General features: G+C 37.7%; 2 protein-coding genes and 3 long non-coding RNA genes across 6 annotated transcripts; 3 read left to right on the forward strand and 2 right to left on the reverse strand.

Annotated features, from left to right (window-relative positions):
• The first annotated feature begins 207 nt into the window (after positions 1-207).
• LOC114882224 lies at positions 208-1263 on the forward strand. Its single transcript, XM_029199103.2, has one exon. It carries the CDS (start codon positions 208-210, stop codon positions 1261-1263), a length of 1056 nt encoding a protein of 351 aa, XP_029054936.2.
• Positions 1264-7908: 6645 nt separating this feature from the next.
• LOC114882436 lies at positions 7909-11161 on the forward strand. Its single transcript, XM_046285331.1, has 4 exons — positions 7909-8076; positions 10199-10241; positions 10334-10746; positions 10854-11161. The coding sequence occupies exons 1-4, from the start codon at positions 7997-7999 to the stop codon at positions 10897-10899; spliced, it is 582 nt and encodes a 193-aa protein (XP_046141287.1). The 5' UTR covers positions 7909-7996; the 3' UTR covers positions 10900-11161.
• LOC123987712 lies at positions 10638-12240 on the reverse strand. 2 transcript variants are annotated; one of them, XR_006829314.1, is made up of 4 exons: positions 12091-12240; positions 11835-12000; positions 11176-11338; positions 10638-10727 (listed from the first exon to the last, which is right to left on the reverse strand). It is a non-coding gene; the product is annotated as an uncharacterized LOC123987712 (long non-coding RNA). The 2 variants fall into 2 exon arrangements; XR_006829313.1 differs by having other exon boundaries at positions 11835-12003.
• Positions 12241-15857: 3617 nt separating this feature from the next.
• LOC114882310 lies at positions 15858-17166 on the reverse strand. The gene is made up of 3 exons (XR_003790400.2): positions 16493-17166; positions 15999-16177; positions 15858-15890 (listed from the first exon to the last, which is right to left on the reverse strand). It is a non-coding gene; the product is annotated as an uncharacterized LOC114882310 (long non-coding RNA).
• A 184-nt stretch (positions 17167-17350) lies between these two features.
• On the forward strand, positions 17351-18156 carry LOC114882309. The gene is made up of 3 exons (XR_003790399.2): positions 17351-17522; positions 17838-18016; positions 18125-18156. It is a non-coding gene; the product is annotated as an uncharacterized LOC114882309 (long non-coding RNA).
• Positions 18157-21821: the final 3665 nt, after the last annotated feature.

Below are 21821 nucleotides of genomic sequence, written 5' to 3' on the forward strand. Positions count from 1 at the left end.
GTTGGAGACGCTTGTATAGAAAATACTTCCATATTTTTATATTTTTATAATTTTTATATTAATTCAAATTTATAAACTCAGTTATTTAGTTATAAGAGTTTAGTGTTAGCATCAGTTAGATGAATGACTTATTAGAAAAATAAAGGACTTGTTTCATGTGCAATACAGACAAAGAGTATTTAATTTATTCATTCTGTGTAACGGGTGATGATATGGTTAAGGCCTAATTTATCCTCACTCGTGAAGGCCCCTACAATTGGTGACCCCGACGTGATTCAAGACCTTTTGGTTTTGGAAGAAAAAGTGAAAAACTGTTCCGAAAAAATGTGCACAAGATGCCCCTCACACGGTCCTCCGGCGCGACTCGATGGAGACGCCATAAGGGCGGACGAGTCGGTTGAAGCAACCCTTCCGACGCTTGCGGCCGGGACTGATGCGGCTATATATTCGGCGACTTTAAAAAAACTACCGCCGTTTTGGAAAGAAAACCCGATACTATGGTTTGCACAAGTGGAAGCGGCTTTTGATCTGGCGAGAATTTCGAGTGACGATACAAAATATCGTCACGTAATCACACATTTGGATCAGACGGTTTTACCCTTCGTGGCGGATATCCTCACCGACCCACCGGCGAGAGGGAAGTATGAGGCGATAAAAAACAAAATTATCGGCGCTTTTGACGAGTCGCCGGAATCAAAATTGCGACGTGTTCTCCGTGGTCGTGGAATGGGGGACGAGAAGCCGTCTCATTACCTCCAAAAAATCAGGAACCTCGCTAGTGGTCAGATCAATGAGAATGTGCTGCGATCTTTGTTTTTGGAGCAGCTGCCGGACAATATACGTAGCATCCTGGTTATTACCGAGACACAGGATTTGGGTAAGCTGACTTTGCAGGCTGATAAGATCGCCGAAATGCAAGCGGTAAACGTGGCGGCGGTGTCGTTCACATCAACGGCGTCTTCACCGCCCGACAAGATGGCGGCGCTGCAGGAACAAATCGGGGCATTGACCAAGATGGTGGAAACGCTGACGACACGAGTCAGCCGAGTGGATCAGCGACCATGGCGGCAATGGCGGAGAAGGCGTAGCAACTCGAGGGAACCCAGGTCACCTCACCGATCGAGGTCGAACGATGGCCTATGTTTTTACCATCGACGGTTCGCGGACAGGGCGAACCGGTGCATTATCCCATGCAGTTGGACAGGACCACCACCACACGGACCTTCGGGCAATAGGAGCCCTGCACAGCTGCCGGAAAACTAACTGAGTCTATCCGCATAATGACGGCAGCGGAGGGTCAGCACAATAATTGCCGTCTTGTAATTACTGATCGCGCCAATAATTTAAGTTTTTTAGTAGATACAGGGGCCGATATCTCCGTGTTACCGCATAGATCGGCGACAGGAGTATCTGTTCCCGCAGATTTTAAAACATATGCAGCTAACGGCACCGCGATTGAGACGTACGGGACGACTACATTGAAGTTGAATCTTGGTTTGCGGCGTCCGTTTACATGGGAATTTATCGTGGCCAATGTTCAGCAGCCCATTATCGGCGCAGATTTTTTGCGCAGGCACGGTCTCTTGGTGGATCTCCGAAACAAAAGACTAATTGACGGACTCACCAGACTTTATACAATAGCACAGGTTTGCACAATTCCTCAACCCTCTTTGACGACAATAGACAGTAATAACCCTTTCCAGGATCTTCTTAGACGGTACATTGACATCACACGGACGATACAAACTCACACACAGCCGAAACACAAAGTTCGACACCACATCGTCACTAAAGGGGCAGCATGCGCGGAGAGGGCGCGTCGATTGCCGCCGGAAAAAATTAAAAGCGGCGCAGGCGGAGATGAATTATCTTCTCGCGCAGGGGATTTGTCATCCTTCCTCTAGTCCGTGGGCCAGTCTCATGCACATGGTGCCCAAGAAGAACGGTGGGTGGAGGCTGTGTGGTGATTACAGACGTCTCAATAGTATGACGATCCCAGACAAATATCCTATTCCCCATATTCAGGACTTCACGCACAGACTACACGGGACAAAGGTTTATTCGACATTGGACTTAGAGAAAGCGTACCATCAGATCCCGATGACGCCTGAGGATCGCGAAAAAAACAGCGATAATTACACCGTTTGGATTGTATGAGTATAGAGTCATGCCATTCGGTCTTAAGAACGCAGCGCAAACATTTCAACGCTTTATGGATACAGTACTTAGAGGTTTAGATTTGTATTTTGCTTTATAGATGATATTTTGGTAGCCTCAGCGAACGAGAGCGAACATAAAGATCATTTGCGGCAAGTTTTTGAGCGTTTACAGGAGCATGGCGTGTCATTAATACGGCTAAGTGCAATTTGTTTCTCAATCGGTACGGTATTTGGGGTACCTTATTGATGCTAAGGGAGCCAGACCGTTACCGGAGAAGGTACAGGCTATCGTCGAATATAAAAAACCGAATACGATAGCAGAATTACGTCGTTTTTTAGGCATTATTAATTTTTATCGCCGTTTCATAGGCAACGCTGCTTCTATACAAGCTCCATTGAATACATTTCTGGAAGGTGCTAAAAAAAGAGACAAAAGGCCAGTCAATTGTGTAAGGAGCTCGAGGCCGCGAAACCACGAGCCCCGCCATCACGCTAGTACCGACGCCGCCGACAGGTGGCGACCGCGCGCACCGCGAACTCGCGAGGCCGTTCGCCTCGCGAGCATAGATATACCGGGCCGCGACGCGGCAGAAGGCAGATCGACACTCGGAAGCGAACCATACGGCAAGCGATAAAGAGACACGATCATCTTCATTTTGGCACCTTCGAATCCTCCAGCAGCGTTCGGTAGGACGGGTTGTCTTTACGGCCGTCCTCCGATAAAGTCAGCTGTTTCCTGAGCCACGGCCGAGAGCTCGCTCTCGGCGGCTTCCTGACCGCCGGCCCGGACGTACTACGTCTCCACGGCGTCCACCGGAACACGGTCCCCTAACTGCCTGGGTATAGGACGGGTTGTCTTTACGGCCGTCCGCCCATGAAGGCATCGGACACCCGATCACCCAAGACATCCCGCTACCTCCGCCGCACCGAAACGCCGCGCTAAAGACGGCCAACACCCCGTCTCGCGACCGCGACCGTGCCGCACCGCAATCCGCGCCGTAGTTATAAGTCCGCGTCGTAGTTATAAGTCCGCACCGTAATCGCTTTGCGACCGTAGCCGTTAAGTATAGTAGACTGATAGGAACCCAGGGCCGTAGCTTTAAGTACACGCTGTAATCGTTAAGTAAATATAGTTATTTTTACCCACCAACCAACGACTTATTTATTCGTTCACACCAAACCCCGGACTTACCGGCTGAGCCGGCAACCCCCCGGCGGTTATCCGTTACAATTGGACTAGAGAAACCGAGGAGGCTTTCGAGGCTTGTAAGAATTCGTTGGCAAATGCGTCATTATTGGTTCATCCTAAAGATATTCTTCGTTATTGTTAGTTACAGATGCTTCAGATTTGGCATGCGGTGCAGTGCTCCAGCAGGAGGTGAACGGAGTGTGGGAACCTCTAGGTTTTTTTCCAAAAAATTCACTCCACAAGAACAGAATACAGCACTTACGACCGTGAATTGACAGCCATTTATGAAGCAATCAAACATTTTAAACATTTCATAGAAGGACGACATTTCATTATACAGACAGATCACAAACCGTTGACATACGCATTTTACAAAAATCAGATAAAGCTTCTCCCAGACAATTAAGACAACTAGACTACATTGGACAGTTTACAACTAATGTTACCCACATTCCGGGATCTTGTAATAATGTTGCTGATGCTTTATCACGGCTGGACGTTATTAGTATGCCAGTCGTGGTAAACACTGAAGATATAGCAAGGATGCAAGCTAACGATCCCGAGCTTCCACAATTATTGCAAGGAAGCACTGCACTGCAGCTCAAACCATTAAAAGTCGATGGGCTGAAACAATAATATATTGTGATATTTCTACCAATATTATTAGGCCTTATATCCCTGTAGAATTGCGCAGGCGTGTGTTTGATGGCGTGCATGGGTTGTCTCATCCAAGCGGTAGGTCCACCAAGAGATTGATTGGTAAGCGTTTTGTTTGGCCGCATATGAATAGGGACATTGTCAGTTGGGCTAGAACTTGCTTGCGTTGTCAGAGAAGCAAGGTAGCCAGGCATACCATTAATAAGCCTCAAAATATAGCTGTTCCAGAGGGTAGATTCCAGCATGTGCATATGGACATAATAGGACCTCTGCCAATAGTTAAAGATTACAGATACTGTCTTACTATGATTGACAGGTTCTCCCGTTGGCCTGAGGCGGTTCCAATTAAAGATATTACTGCAGATACAGTTGCCACAGTTTTCTATGGCACATGGGTATCGCGTTTTGGTTCTCCTACCTCAATAACTACTGATAGAGGCGCACAATTTGAGGGACAGTTATTTAACTCATTGGCAAAGCTTATTGGTACCAAACATATTCGCACAACTGCATACCACCCTGCATCAAATGGTATGGTAGAAAGGTGGCATCGATCACTTAAGGCAGCTATAATGTGCCATGAATCAAAAGATTGGGTCACTATCCTCCCAACTGTCTTGCTAGGATTGCGATCCAGTTACAAGGAGGATATTGGTGCCTCAGCAGCAGAGATGCTTTATGGAACTGCCCTCAGATTGCCGGGAGAATTTTTATTGACACACAGCCACGCGATGATTTCTGCACTGACGATTTTAGACGTTACATGCAACTGATACGACCAAAACCGACGTTACATCACAGCCGAAAGTCCCATTTCTTATCAAAAGATCTGTTTACTACTTCTCATGTTTTTGTTCGAGTTGATGCTTCGAGGAAACCTCTGGAACAGCCGTATGAAGGGCCGTATCGCGTTATTAAACATGTATCGGACAACACCTTTTTGGTGGATTACCGCGGAAAAGAATCTGTGATTTCCACCGAGCGTTTAAAACCGGCGTATATATAAATGGACGAAAATTGTGATCCGCAACCAAGAGTTTATTCGCGAAAATCGTCTGCTCTCCTTGACAGGTCGAGTGACTTGGAGGGGGGTAGTGTGGCGGCACCTACGTCCGGTGAGCCGTCTCGTCGGAGAGTTCATTTCCGACTACACGAGCGCACCCTATAGTAAGGAAAAGCGGGAAAATGTTTTTCCTCCCCCGCGCCAAGCGTTGGCGTGGGTCATTCTGTCCGGAAATCTCGAAGCGGTTAGTTGGAGACGCTTGTATAGAAAATACTTCCATATTTTTATATTTTTATAATTTTTACATTAATTCAAATTTATAAACTCAGTTATTTAGTTATAAGAGTTTAGTGTTAGCATCAGTTAGATAAATGACTTATTAGAAAAATAAAGGACTTGTTTCATGTGCAATACAGACAAAGAGTATTTAATTTATTCATTCTGTGTAACGGTTGATGATATGGTAGAGGCCTAATTTATCCTCACTCGTGAGGGCCCCTACAGATTTAAATTCCTATGCTATTCGAATGCGTATGCATGCTAAAATATATGATTACATATATCTAACGATAAGGTCAAATGGTTGTTTGCAACGTTTGACAGGTATAGGTTATAATGAAAAACATGTGGAAATTGAATGCATTTACTTTCTTACAAGATATATCTTGAAGTATGTTTAAGGTAAAAGAAATATTAAACCTTACTTTGTTCAATACATCCTTTATTTCAAATTAATGTTGAGTACAATGTATGAATATATAATAGTATGATATCTTTTTTTATATTTTCAGCACCTGTTCAGACATTCATGCGGAAATTACAACCAGAAAATTATGGAGGAAAAAAGTTGAATAGATCCATCAAAGAAATTAAACAGTGTGGACTGAAATACTAGGACAAAAAACAAAATTATACTCTGAAAACAGATGCAATTACCCAGATAGCAATTTGCATGCAGATTGGCAGCAGATTGGCAGCAGACTCTGCTAGAATCTGTCTACAAAACCATAGCCATCTGTTTCCGCATTTGGCTGCGTTTCTGCAAACAGAACCTGCGTACAGAATGATATAGCAGATTGGCGTCAGAAACCGAGCAGATCCTGCTAACATAACCTGTTGCCAAATTGGCGACAGAAACAAAACAGAGTCTGCGCGCAGACTGTAATGTCAGATTTGCGGCAGATTGGCAGCAGATCCTGCAACTTCAGCCATTTAAAATTTAAATGGACGTGCATATACTGGCATTTAAATGAGCTCTTTAAATTCTTATTATTACTTATTTTTTAAGGGAAAAAAAAGAAATATTACAATATTTTTTATTTTATTATTAATATACATATGTGCTAGTTATTATGAATGTGGTATAAGTCAAAATGTATCAGTTCTATTGAACGGCATAATACATAAGAACTGACAAGTTCAATGTTTTTTACATTTCTATTTACACCACTTTCATAATAACCGACATATATATATATGTATTTATTAATTTAATATACATATTTATAATTTCAGTGTTCATTTTTATATTAACAATTTCTGTGAAGTATACTGTCAGTCAAAAATTTGAAATCAGGATTGTAAGTACTGCAAACAAAGAGAAGAAATGTGAAAATTATATTACTTCTAATCGAATTCCAAAATTGTGACTGCTAGTATTTTATTTATTTCTTCTTTGTTTTGGTGATTCCTCTTCTCCACTGCATTTGGGCTGAAGCGAGCGTGCTCGTGTATGCATCGCGTATCCAGTTGCTTCTTCTTGAAACCTCTCCGTTCCCGTACATGAAAAAAGAAAGTATACAATTCACTAGTATTAATGCTATGAAGAAGTTACTATGAACAATGAAATATTTTAAAACGACAAAAGTACATATGTTAGTAAATTCATGTGTAGAACTTCTCAAAAAATCTCGTCGTTTGGTCCAATTTTAAATGAGGTGTTTCCAAACTTTTTGACGAGGGTTGGTTCCTAGGATTTTTTTTTTTTTTTTTTTTTTTTTTTTTTGGCGAGGAGGGGGAAAATGCTTTATGCACACCGGGCAGGGACCGCAAGCCCGGTAGTGTGGGACTCCGTATACCCACTAAAAACCCTACTCCTCGTACTTACCTATATATACACCAGAACCGCCTGTGTCAGCATTGCTTTACCCTGATTCGTAGGGTAGGTTGTAGCTTCGGAAAATTGGTCAGAAAAAGTAGTTAATTTTCAAACCTGTCATATAGGATAATGGTAAGAATAATACTATAATAACAAAAACATTTAGTGGGTCATACCTTAAAATTAAAGCCGCTTCATCCTGGATATATTTCTTATTTAAATGCCATCTCCTTCCCGCGTCTTTAGTGTAGCCTGTAAAACCAATAGCAATATTGAAAGAGATGCAGAGAGATGAATACATGTTGCATTTATTTATTTATTTAATGATTTCAAATAAATACTGTTTGTGTTTGAAAAGTTGGCAGTACGGCCGAAAATGCGTATGAGCCTAGATGGGGCACGACCGATCAAGCCCGCGTTCCTTCCCACTGCCAACACTCGAAACGCTTCAATAAGAAAATACATATATATACATATCGATCTTACATGTTGTCGGAATGTAGCATCACAGCCACGGCGTATTCTCTTCTTTCTTGTTCGTCCTCTTCATTGTCGTCCATGTTGTCTCCAGAAAACGGCATTCTGAAACACTTTGAACAAATATCGTGTGGACTAATATTAAATTCGGGGCTCAAATATCGACATTTATACAGACCTACCGCAGAGGATTTTATGCCGATATCAAAAATATCATCGACCTCTGTGAATTTCTTCACACCTAAGCGAAATGTATTACTGTGCTCGGCAATGGAGGACAGAATACATATGGCACCGTCGCGCAAGATGCAGCAATTATCGCGTACATCAAGACTGAACGACATGCCATTAAACTGTATCCTACGATACTGGAGGAAATCAGTACCGCAACCAAGAGGCACAGATACTTCAATATGAGAAGATGGAACGACCCTCACCCTATTTGCTCCATGAGCCTGAATCTCCGCCATTCTGTTCACAAATTGTTGAAGAGGTAAGCCCGGCTTTCTACAATACTTTCTAAAAATTCGCATGTTGCTTTCAAACGGAAAAGCAGAAAACGAATCTAAAGGACCAAGACGTCTTACATCATTAGTCAAATGCAGAAGACCATGAACATTATAGGAACAAAAATTTGGGCCATACAACTCTTCACAACGATAGACAAATTTTTGCAGAGCAAGCTCTGCAAAATTCAAAAAGTGACTCGACGGAGATTGTGACGCTAAAATTCGAATACCGGTGTGAAGGAAAAGGAAATGAGTATATAAGTTGTCATTGAGGAGCCCATATGCCACAACCGGCCCTGTGTATAAAAGAAATTGTCTAAACTCTGTTGCTTTATACTTGGTATAATACACCAGAGATCTTGGGCGTCTTCCAAACTCAGAGGGGCAAAATTCTCTGAGTTTGTCCAGTCTTGCAGACATACAAGCAAGATGGCTACCTGACAATTTGGACAAGCGTGAAAATTTTCCACTTATCCATGCAGATAATATTTTTTTCGTGACGCCCAAGCATACCAAATGCATGTATTCAAATGGAACCTGGGAAACCATTCTGAAAGGTAGTAATGATAATGGACTGCAACCTTCTTTATGATGATCCTCATCTACACATTGAGAGTATTGGTTGTCAGTCCTAAGCAAATGCTTTATGCCATTGAAGACATATCTACCTTCGCTGTGCGTACCAGACACTTTGCATTTGGAACAGGGCCGGCTGGATGTATGTCCACGGTGGTTAAGGATGAAAGCTCTTGCTGGTGCATCAGCAATAAAGCACCTTAATTTTATTGGTATCTTAGTACCATCAAGATCAACACCACCGTTGGAAAGCATATGGGTAATGTTCATGATGAACATATTGAAAAGCCTATTAGGATCACTAGGCTTTTGCAATCCTCTATAAATGCCGACAACTATTGGCCTTGCATCAGGTATGTTCCTAATCATACACTGAATCGGCCACAGATGGATTGTTCCCGCTCTATCTAAAGCACATCCATCTGTGCTGAAATCTAATTCTAATTCACTATCTGGTGAAAAAGAAGCATTCTTGATAGATTTTACAATTTCAGCTTCGACATCAAAATGCACATACTCTCCCGGTTCTACAACATATGTTGCAACACAAGTTCGTGGAGTACCCAGGACAGTCCTAATATCCTTGGGTAGCTGGCTAAAGCAGCTATGTGTTCGAAGAAGGGTAAGTAAATTATTACCCTGAACATGATTAATATTGTTATCCACACAATATGAAGCCAAACTTTCCTGAAATGAAGTTTCAGGAACCGCTTCAGAACTACACAACACTGAAGAAGACAAAGAAGAAGAAGAGGAAGAAGAATTGTAATCCAAATCTACACCATGGATGGCATCAATACCATCTGCGTAATCTGTTGAGGATGAAGGAACATCCGCCAGATTAACAGGGGCATTGATCTCTTGAATACAAGAAGAAGAAGGAGAATCCGACGAAGGGACAACACTATTGGATCCTACCTCATTCCTTATGTTGCGTCTCTGTCTGGTCGATGATATTTTAAATATCGGCTTCCTCGACACAAATTAAAGGAACTCATAATTAAAATTACTAATTAAATTAAATGTATGTTAGGAATATAAATGTAAATATATGTATATGAAAAAATAAATGTAAGTAAAAATAATTTGTGGTTAATATATGAAAAAAATCAATATAATTTAAAAATGGAAAAAAATGGTTAGTAGATAATAGAAAAATGGTAGTTAGTAGTTATAATAGTAAATAAAATATATGAATAATTTATATTAATTAATATGCGATTCGAATAAGACGCCTGTTGCACTGCACTCTCGTTCGTTCAGCGACACAAAGCGAATGATATAAAACGGTTGAACGCTGTCTCTGGGAGAAGTTTTTGTGGGAAACGCGTTTATTGGATGAGAATTTCCGTCACGTTGATTTCTGCAACCAATGCAAACACCTCCCGCGAAAATTGATGGATCGTCTTTTGTTTTTTAACGGAACGACTGCAGAGACGATTGTTATCCCTTGTGAGGCTCGTCGGAGACGGTACAGACTGCTAAATTCGGATACATTTTACTGCGATTTTTTTTTCAATTTCATTATAGGGACTACAGGAGAGAAGTGCAATTGCCAAGGATGAATTCAAATGTAAGTATGACTTTTATTCATTGCAATTACATGTATCGCGGATATGAATGTATACATATTTTAAATTTTCTTACAATATTTATTTATTACAGATGGAAATGGAACACCGTCCAAAGAGGATGGCCAACAAGCCGGCCCGGTATCAAACCACGTCCTCCGACGAAGAACCGCGAAAGCGTTTAAAGGTGGCCCCCGGAAGTATCGTCGAGGACATAACAGACCTGAGGGCTACCTTGCAGGGCGCGGACGATGAATTTGTATCTAATTATACACAACACGAACACACGAACACATACACATCACTAGACACATACTCGCCATACACAAGCACATACACACCACCAAACATAAACATATACTCGTCACACACACCACCAAACACATACAGGCCACCTCCAACAGTATATGCACCACCAACGCAAAGTTTACATATTCCAGATGCAGCGGAGAGTAGGCCTGAACCAGGGATGCAGCAAGGTCCGGAACCTACAAATTTACAAATAAGGTAAGTTGCATGTTCATTCTTCTTCTATACAATATAGGGAATAAGAATATATTCCTCAATTTGTTACATGTTTAAGGACATTTTCTAACAAATATTAATGTTTACAGGGATCTATATACAAAAATTGGCAACCTGGAGTCCATGGTGACGTAAGTATTGATTGCATGTTATTAAAGTATATATAATTATCATTTATCTTTATAGGAAACCCCATTCATTATTGGAGAAGGTGGCGAAGCAGCAGCAGCAGCTGCTGCACCAGCATCATGGAATTCCGTCAAAGCCAGCGTTTCTACCAATTTCATCGCTGGCTGGAATGACGGAATTCCAAAATATTGATGAAGACAGGTACACGGAAGTTGTAAGTGAAACAGAAGTCTCATTTTATTTATCTTTATGTAACAAATGTTTGTGTCAGTTGTTACTTACTTTGTTTAGGTACACTATTTGGAGTACGTGGGCGGCTTCAACCTGAAGGAAGCAGTCACCCTCTCTTTTAAAGAAACAGTGGGTGACTGCTTGCTAACATCTTATTCCTGGTTGGGCCGCGAAGATAACAATCTCGCACTTTGCGAGACAAGAATTGTTCGTGCTATACACGGTAAGAATCACTGTTTATATAATTGTGATACTATTACTTCATATGGTACAGTATTGCCTCGTAATAAGCAAGTGGTCTCGACTTCGAAATAAGCAAGTCGCTATCCCCTCTTCTTTGTTTGAAGTCGCCCGCAAAGTGAGAGGTACGAGAAATGAGTGAGAGGTCCATGAAAGCGCGAAGCCGATGTTTAGGGTAATAAATTTCACGCTCGACTGAGCAGTGACATCGGTTAGTAGAAGAAGGATGGAATATATGTATATAATGCTTTCTATCCTTGTTCAAAAAATAACATCGCTGCTCGGCCGATCACTATATGATTTGCCGCTACCTCGGATCTCTCACTCGTTTCTCGCGTTCTCTATCGTCCCGTTTCGAGAACAAAGTCAAGCCGAATAGCTACCTCCCTCGAAATAAGCAACGGTTCGGTCCCGAGCCACTTGCTTATTTCGAGGCAATACTGTATTCTGTATTCATATTATATGCTTACATTTGATTTTTAGATGCCGTGCTCCGGAATAGGCACTTCCCAAGGCCGTCCCGCAAGGATGTAGCGGAACACTTGAAAGCGGCGCTTCGCACTGCTAAGGAAAGAGTGCGAAGCAAAAGAAGAGGCCCCCGAAATACTCAGCATGAAACAGTGGATAACTTTTGGACTGCTGAGGAAGAATCACGTTGAAACAGGAAGAGGTTAGTTTTATATTATATTACATATATAATCATAACCTTGAAACACATGTACTTACGTATGTACTCGCAAGTACCTTTATGCCTTTTTCATTCACTGCCATAAACTCACTTGTTGGATAAATAACTCTAATCTAAACACATCTTTTTCAATCTTTCTCTTCTCTTTCGCTTTCTCATAGCGAGCAATCCATCTATGGCACGGCAGCTCTAACACTGCCCTCTAGCGAGAATGTACATATGTATATAAACATTTATACATATGCATAATATTTATAATTTGCAGCAGGCTGGGGTCAAGCAGTGAAGAGGAACTGAAGAAGAACTGAAGAGGATCTGAAGAGAAACTGAGGAGGACCTGAAGATATAATTATTTTGTACACTTGTTTTATTTTATGAATTTATACATTATTTATATCAACATTTATATGTTGATTTGTTATGTATATTGTTGACATTGTAAATGTAAATTTTTTGGTTGTGAATACTGGTAAGGTTTTGGCAGTTTTCCTTATCCTAGCAACAAATGTTGGTATTCTTGTATTTATTCTGCCAAATAAAATATTTTATTTTTTGTTATATATTTTGTTTACAGTTCTTTTAGTATCCGTCCCTTTCTACCCCCCCCCCCCCCCCCCCCCCCCCCCCAGAAAAGGACAAGTGTGAATGTATTGTATATATGTTATACATTCATTTTTCACAATCTGATCATGACAATTTTTGAGAAGATTATATATAAATGTACATATACTGTATATATGAAAAATGTATAATGGCATCTTTCATTTTTCTTATTGAATAAAGTTAATGCATTCTCAATTAATTGCAATTTATTAATTATCAATAATTTTATTTTATAATTTATAATTTTCTTTTTATTTCGTTCGTAGTATTACAATTCATGTTATTGAAAAAAAATATCCTGTGCTCTGATCAAATTTATAGAGTTCTTATTCTTCAACACTCGTAGTTCGGAAAAAGATTTTAAATACCACTTATATGTATATATACAGTGACTATAGTCACTGTTCCGTTTAAAATTTAAATGGCTGAAGTTGCAGGATCTGCTGCCAATCTGCCGCAAATCTGCCATCACAGTCTGCGCGCAGACTCTGTTCTGTTTCTGCCTCCAATTTGGCAACAGGTTATGGTAGCAGAATCTGTTCGGTTTCTTACGCCAATCTGCTTTTGCAGGGTTTGTTACATTTCTGCCGCCAATCTGCTGCAATAACTGTATTTAACAGATCCTGCATCAAATCTGTAGCCATTCTGCTTATAAAATCTAGTAACAGGAATCCGACAGAATCTGCTATGCGCAGGTTTGGCTATCTGGGTACTTTCTCACAGGATATATCTGGAAATATGTTTGAGGTAAAAGAAATATTAAACCATATTTTTTTCAATACATTCTTTATTCCAAATTAATGTTTTTGAGTACAATGTATGAATATAATATGATTTCTTTTTGTTTATTTTCAGGATTCATTCAGACATTGATGAGGAACTTCCAACCAAAAAATTATGGAGTAGAAAAGTTGAATAGATCTACAGAAAAACTTGGATATATGCAACAGAAGTTTGTCTGGATATATGCAACATCGCTATCCCCTCCACTTGGGGGGATCCCCCTAAGCCGGACCGAGCCGCTCGGCGAGGAAACCGTGTAATATGATCCGACCGTAATATCGGTGTGACTAATACTAATTGAACGATAAAACTTTTTATTTTTAACTTTTTCTTAATGAAACTTTTATTAATGCACTTGTGAGATTTTTCTGATTAAAATGGTACCAAACACGATATGATTTGACTACATATGTATAAGGCAGGCCGTACACCAAAGATACATGAAACACGCAACATGCAACATGCAACACGTCGCATGTTGTGTACGAACGTAGAATAGGTAACGCGGCACGGTACAAACGATTTGTACGGACGCAGAATCGACACCTCGCTTGGATATATGCAACATTAAATGCCCAGAATCGACACCTCGCTTGGATATATGCAACGTTTAAATGCCCAGAATCGACACCTCGCTTGGATATATGCAACGTTTAAATGCCCAGAATCGACACCTCGCTTGGATATATGCAACGTTTGAAACCCGAGTCGACGCCGCAACCGGTTTTCATTTCCAATCCTCCTTTGCTTTTCGCCAACTTTTAACATCAATTTTAGCAAGTAATTATAATTCAAACTATATCGTGTTTGGTATCATTTTAATCAGAAAAATTTCACCAATGCGTTAGTAAAAGTTTCAGTAAAAAAAAGTCAAAAATAAAAAAGTTTTATAGTTGAATTAGTATTAGTCACACCGATACGTTTCGGCTCTTTCCTTTGATCATCGGACCTCTCTCTTTCCACCACTGTCTGTCCTTTTCTACGTTCACGCTTGGCTGCTCGTCGCGTGTAACCCGAGATTCGACACCTCGACTGGATATATGCAACGCCTGGGTCCCAATGTTTGTTGCATATATCCAAGTTTTACTGTATTAAAGAAATCAAACAGTGTGGAATGAAATGCTAGGACAAATAACAGAAACGTACTCCGAAAACAGATGCAATTACTTATCACAATAGCATAAATAATGGCATACAATCGATATTTTTGAATTTTACACGTCAAATACTACTGAAGTATTAAAAAAGGTTAAGAATTTAATGTCTCTCAAAATGAAATTCAACCAATGCTCGTAAGAAGGTGCCTGATTTGTTATGTCTATAATGTCAATAATGTTATTACAATAATAATAGTGTGTCCAATATAAAAAAGGAACATTCTTGAAAATGCATATTTTTTTTCAGTTTTTATTATTCCATTATGTCATCTGTGTAGCAACTTATCTACCATGATAATCATCTTTCCTCGTTCAATAAATGAAAAGTACTCCAGATTATCAATGAAATAAAATGTTGTTAACGTACTACATTGTTGGACTACCATTAATTAATATTATGTAGTATAATTGTTCAAGTTAATTTCGTGAATGACATTGTAGAAGATCTCAGATTATATTTACCAATAACGATATGACTAACTAGAGAGGAAAAGAGTTTCCAACGTTCTGTCCATAAGTCTTCTTTGACAAGATTCTTTCTAAACGTTTTAATATCATTTCAGATTCGACTTAGCAATAGAATAATTCAATACAACTGTTCTACTCGTTTGAGACAAATTCAAGATATGTAAACAATACAAGCGCTATAAAAAAGATACAAGTGAATAGTGAAATAGAAACTCTGTTTCAAATTATTTTTTTTATAAATTATTAATTGGTAAAACTATTTATTTGAAAGTAGAAGAAAACACTGGGAATTGTAACTTAAATTCTATATTAAGGAAATTAGAATAGGAAGTTAAAGTTTAAGGGATTCATCTACTTTTATTAAACTATTTATTTGAAATATGCTGGTATTACATTGTTTTTAAAGTCTATAACGTGCAAGACAAACTTATCTAATTTAATACTGCTCTTGCTTGAATAATTTCTACACTGTATCTATTTAATACTTCTACTCCATAATATCTCTGTTGCAATTTTCCCCTCCGTGTCTGATCAAACGCTGAAAATAAAGAAGAAATCATATTATTATATATTGCTACATTATACGCAACAACATTAATTTAGAATAAAGAATGTATTGAAAAAAATAAGATTTAATATTTCTTTTACCTTGAACATATTTCTAGATATATCTTGCAAGAAAGTAATTGCATCTGTCTTCAGATTATGTTTTTGTTATTTGTCCTAGCATTTCATTCCACACTGTTTAATTTTTTTAATGGATCTATTCACCTTTCTGACTCCATAATTTTTTGGTTGGAAGTTCCTCATCAATGTCTGAATGAATCCTGAAAATAAACAAAAAGAAATCATATTATATTCATACATTGTACTCAAAAACATTAATTAGAAATAAAGAATGTATTAAAGAAAATATGGTTTAATATTTCTTTTACCTTAAACATATTTCCACATATATCTTGCAAGAAATTAATTGCATCTGTTTGCAGAGTACATTTTTGTCGTTTGTCCTAGTATTTCATTCTACGCTGGAAAGTATCTTTAATGTATCTATTCAACTTTTATACTCCATCATTTTTTTGTTGTAATTCCCGCATCAATGTGTGAACAGATGCTGAAAATATAGAAAAAGATATCATATTATTACATATTGATATATTGTACTTAACAGCATTAATTTGAAGTAAAGGATGTATTAAAGAATATAAAGTTTAATATTCTGACTGTAATATTTCATTGTTCACTCTAATTAGAAAAAGGATTAAAACATTTAGAAACAAAGAAGACTTATGGAGAAAATATAATTAGGAAAGGATATCTAATTACTATGAATTAATGTTTTATTTCACCATAGGTAAATATAACCTAAAATCTTACAAAGTGGAATTCAGTAAATTTCTTGACAATTGTAATAGATAATATTAATTACATGTAGTCCGACAATATATTGTGGCTGTTAACATTTATTTTTCTTGGTAATCTCCAGTATTCCAAAATTTTCTAGCGAAACACGTAGCACATGCCAAAACGGAAAGCGTTATGCAGCTGACGCGAAATAACTGTAGAAATCAATAGGAACCGATGATTCCACTATTTTCCCACGCATTTTCATGATCAACCCCTTTTTTTACGAAAAATCACGAGTATTTTCCAATTTGTTAACGAGGGAAGATGGCCATCATGAAAAATATGTATGTTATTCTAAATATGACGCAATAAAATAGTTAAAAATCGAAAAAATCAATATTTCCACTATTTTTCTACGCATTTTCATGTTGAACCGCTTTTTTTACCGAAAATCACGAGTACTTTCCAATTTGTTAACGAGGAAAGGTGCTTATCGTGAAAAATAAGTTGTTCTATATATGACGCAATAAAATAGTAAAAAATTGAAAAAATCTTAATTTCCACTATTTTTCCATATATTTGCATGATCGACTACCCTTTTTACTGGAAATCACCAATACTTATCAATTTTTTAACGAGGAAAGGTACTTATCATGAAAAATAAGTTGCTACGTAAACGGTGCAATAAAATTGTAAAAACCGATAAAAACGACAATTCGACTATTCCTCCATGTATTTACAGATGTCCAAGTAAGAGCAAACTGAAAGATGACTTGCTTATTTCATGAAGCAAATACAGTCAGGGAAACTATGTTATTGGCCAGTGTTTTTCTTTAATAACACAAAAACGAAGCTTCAAACGACATTTTGGTAAAGGAAAATGTTGTTCAGAATCACCCGAGCAACCCCCCGTTTCCGAGAGTTACACAAGTTACGGAACACCCTGTATAGTGGAATCATCGGTTCCTATTGATTTCTACAGTTATTTCGCGTCAGCTGCATAACGCTTTCCGTTTTGGCATGTGCTACGTGTTTCGCTAGAAAATTTTGGAATACTGGAGATTACCAAGAAAAATAAATGTTAACAGCCACAATATATTGTCGGACTACATGTAATTAATATTATCTATTACAATTGTCAAGAAATTTACTGAATTCCACTTTGTAAGATTTTAGGTTATATTTACCTATGGTGAAATAAAACATTAATTCATAGTAATTAGATATCCTTTCCTAATTATATTTTCTCCATAAGTCTTCTTTGTTTCTAAATGTTTTAATCCTTTTTCTAATTAGAGTGAACAATGAAATATTACAGTCAGAATATTAAACTTTATATTCTTTAATACATCCTTTACTTCAAATTAATGCTGTTAAGTACAATATATCAATATGTAATAATATGATATCTTTTTCTATATTTTCAGCATCTGTTCACACATTGATGCGGGAATTACAACAAAAAAATGATGGAGTATAAAAGTTGAATAGATACATTAAAGATACTTTCCAGCGTAGAATGAAATACTAGGACAAACGACAAAAATGTACTCTGCAAACAGATGCAATTAATTTCTTGCAAGATATATGTGGAAATATGTTTAAGGTAAAAGAAATATTAAACCATATTTTCTTTAATACATTCTTTATTTCTAATTAATGTTTTTGAGTACAATGTATGAATATAATATGATTTCTTTTTGTTTATTTTCAGGATTCATTCAGACATTGATGAGGAACTTCCAACCAAAAAATTATGGAGTCAGAAAGGTGAATAGATCCATTAAAAAAATTAAACAGTGTGGAATGAAATGCTAGGACAAATAACAAAAACATAATCTGAAGACAGATGCAATTACTTTCTTGCAAGATATATCTAGAAATATGTTCAAGGTAAAAGAAATATTAAATCTTATTTTTTTCAATACATTCTTTATTCTAAATTAATGTTGTTGCGTATAATGTAGCAATATATAATAATATGATTTCTTCTTTATTTTCAGCGTTTGATCAGACACGGAGGGGAAAATTGCAACAGAGATATTATGGAGTAGAAGTATTAAATAGATACAGTGCAGAAATGATTCAAGCAAGAGCAGTATTAAATTAGATAAGTTTGTCTTGCACGTTATAGACTTTAAAAACAATGTAATACCAGCATATTTCAAATACATAGTTTAATAAAAGTAGATCAATCCCTTAAACTTTAACTTCCTATTCTAATTTCCTTAATATAGAATTTAAGTTACAATTCCCAGTGTTTTCTTCTACTTTCAAATAAATAGTTTTACCAATTAATAATTTATAAAAAAAATAATTTGAAACAGAGTTTCTATTTCACTATTCACTTGTATCTTTTTTATAGCGCTTGTATTGTTTACGTATCTTGAATTTGTCTCAAACGAGTAGAACAGTTGTATTGAAATATTCTATTGCTAAGTCGAATCTGAAATGATATTAAAACGTTTAGAAAGAATCTTGTCAAAGAAGACTTATGGACAGAACGTTGGAAACTCTTTTCCTCTCTAGTTAGTCATATCGTTATTGGTAAATATAATCTGAGATCTTCTACAATGTCATTCACGAAATTAACTTGTACAATTATACTACATAATATTAATTAATGGTAGTCCAACAATGTAGTACGTTAACAACATTTTATTTCATTGATAATCTGGAGTACTTTTCATTTATTGAACGAGGAAAGGTGATTATCATGGTAGATAAGTTGCTACACAGATGACATAATGGAATAATAAAAACTGAAAAAAAATATGCATTTTCAAGAATGTTCCTTTTTTATATTGGACACACTATTATTATTGTAATAACATTATTGACATTATAGACATAACAAATCAGGCACCTTCTTACGAGCATTGGTTGAATTTCATTTTGAGAGACATTAAATTCTTAACCTTTTTTAATACTTCAGTAGTATTTGACGTGTAAAATTCAAAAATATCGATTGTATGCCATTATTTATGCTATTGTGATAAGTAATTGCATCTGTTTTCGGAGTACGTTTCTGTTATTTGTCCTAGCATTTCATTCCACACTGTTTGATTTCTTTAATGGATCTATTCAACTTTTCTACTCCATAATTTTTTGGTTGGAAGTTCCTCATCAATGTCTGAATGAATCCTGAAAATAAACAAAAAGAAATCATATTATATTCATACATTGTACTCAAAAACATTAATTTGGAATAAAGAATGTATTGAAAAAAATATGGTTTAATATTTCTTTTACCTCAAACATATTTCCAGATATATCCTGTGAGAAAGTAATTGCATCTGTTTTCAGAGTATAATTTTGTTTTTTGTCCTAGTATTTCAGTCCACACTGTTTAATTTCTTTGATGGATCTATTCAACTTTTTTCCTCCATAATTTTCTGGTTGTAATTTCCGCATGAATGTCTGAACAGGTGCTGAAAATATAAAAAAAGATATCATACTATTATATATTTGTTACGAGCCGGAGGGGGCGGCTGCGTAGCCGGGGCTTAATTTAGGTAAATGGTAATTGTTAATGGCTTGACCAGTGATGTTATTAACACTGGGAGCCTAAGGAAGTAGACGTGGAGACGAACCTACGTATGGCTAACGTAGGGAGCTCCAGGAGGTTGGCTATGGTGGACGAACCTACGTATGGCTAACGTAGGGAGCCACAGGAAAGGTGTAGAGTGGAGGACGAACCTACGTATGGCTAACGTAGGGAGCATCAGGAGAGTGATATGCGGACGAACCTACGTATGGCTAACGTAGGGAGCCGCAGGAAGCGTTAGTATTAGGTCTCGTAACTTGATTGATGTACCTCGAGCGGTAAAGGTACACCTTAGTGGGTTTCTGGACAGTAAATATAATTGTACAATAGTATGTAAATTAAACTAGTATGAGTTTATTCTCTATTCCGGACCTTACAATTGTTGTGTGTAATTGTCGCGGTATTCAATGAATTGAACTCTAGGTTGCACGTTTGAAATGATTTGAATAAATAAAGTTTAGTTTCGATTCCGCGAAGCAAGAATCTAATCCTTCTCGGTTTTCACGAACACGAGCAAACGGGGGCGGATTACAACGATTATAATAATGCTTAACAGCCGACAACGTACTGTATAGTTACTGTGAGTGCTTGAAAGGGACTTGAATACCCGATCTCGCAGAGTTTCCTCGTTGCAGAGATTATCCGAAAAAGAACGTACTGACGTGTATCGAACTGATTCTAGACTTCAACTAGACCCGAGGTGCCCTTGTCGCCACCCTTTTTATACTCAAAAACTAGAGTAAAAAGGGTGGTGGGGACTGACTCTACGTGACCCGTAGGACCGCGCCCTTGCTTTGCGTTGGTCTCGAATTTTCTAGAAGACGGTTGGTGTAGGGTGCACACATCCGATTCCATATAAGGAAATTTCTTGAGAAGGGTTTGTAACACCATATAAGGAAATTTCCAAGACGGATACGTAACATATTCATACATTGTACTCAACATTAATTTGAAATAAAGAATGTATTGAATAAAGTAAGGTTTAATATTTCTTTTACCTTAAACATACTTCAAGATATATCTTGTAAGAAAGTAAATGCATTCAATTTCCACATGTTTTTCATTATAACCTATACCTGTCAAACGTTGCAAACAACCATTTGACCTTATCGTTAGATATATGTATGTAATCATATACTTTAGCATGCATACGCATTCAAATAGCATAGGAATTTAAATCTGTAGCGTACGTCTACGCATATAGTTCGTACTCACGGATCGAACGGAGTTGGGAGAAGGTTCGTGTTTTATGCTAGAAATCAAAACTTCTCAAATATAACACCGTTTATTCTTTTGTACAAGTCGTTACCTTTTATTGCGACGCTCAGACGTGTTCTGACGCGCTTTTTCTAACTATCTTTTTTTGGTATTGTTGCGTGTCCGTTCACGATATATAGGGATTTCAAGGGAATTTAGGCGCAGGTAAAGCCGGGTATCCACCAGTATCAAACGCCCGCATCGTATCACCGTTCCGAACCCTTTTGAATAGGCAGACGTTGCTTCGTTGCATGCCACGGCGTGCTACGGCTCGGACAATAGTTCTTCGTGTCTTGAAATAAACTCCTATAGGCGAGAAGTTTCGATTTGCTGCATGCTGTTTCTTTAGTGTAATTATCCAAACCATATCGTGTTTGGTATCATTTTAATCAGAAAAACGTCACAAATATGTTGGTAACAGTTTTTTAAGAACAAAACGAAAAATAACAAAGTTCAGTCGTCGCATTAGTATTATCTCACTGATGTATCCAATTCCAAATCATATTATCTCGTGCCTCAAGTGTCATGTTTCCACTTGACATAGCATTTCGGGTCTTCGCCTGGGTATGTTGTTTTTACGTTTCAAGTGGTTTCCGAACCAATCCTT

The sequence above is a fragment of the Osmia bicornis genome, chromosome 4 (genome assembly GCF_907164935.1).
Source record: "Osmia bicornis bicornis chromosome 4, iOsmBic2.1, whole genome shotgun sequence".
NCBI lineage: Eukaryota > Metazoa > Arthropoda > Insecta > Hymenoptera > Megachilidae > Osmia > Osmia bicornis.

Excerpts from the sequence above, each read along its gene's own strand:
- LOC114882224 (XM_029199103.2), top strand. The coding sequence starts at position 208 with ATGATATGGTTAAGGCCTAATTTATCCTCACTCGTGAAGGCCCCTACA.
- LOC114882436 (XM_046285331.1), top strand. The coding sequence starts at position 7,997 with ATGAGAAGATGGAACGACCCTCACCCTATTTGCTCCATGAGCCTGAAT. Across the intron at positions 8,077-10,198 it reads GTTCACAAATTGTTGAAGAG|GGACTACAGGAGAGAAGTGC; the intron begins GTAAGCCCGGCT and ends ATTTCATTATAG. Across the intron at positions 10,242-10,333 it reads TGCCAAGGATGAATTCAAAT|ATGGAAATGGAACACCGTCC; the intron begins GTAAGTATGACT and ends TATTTATTACAG.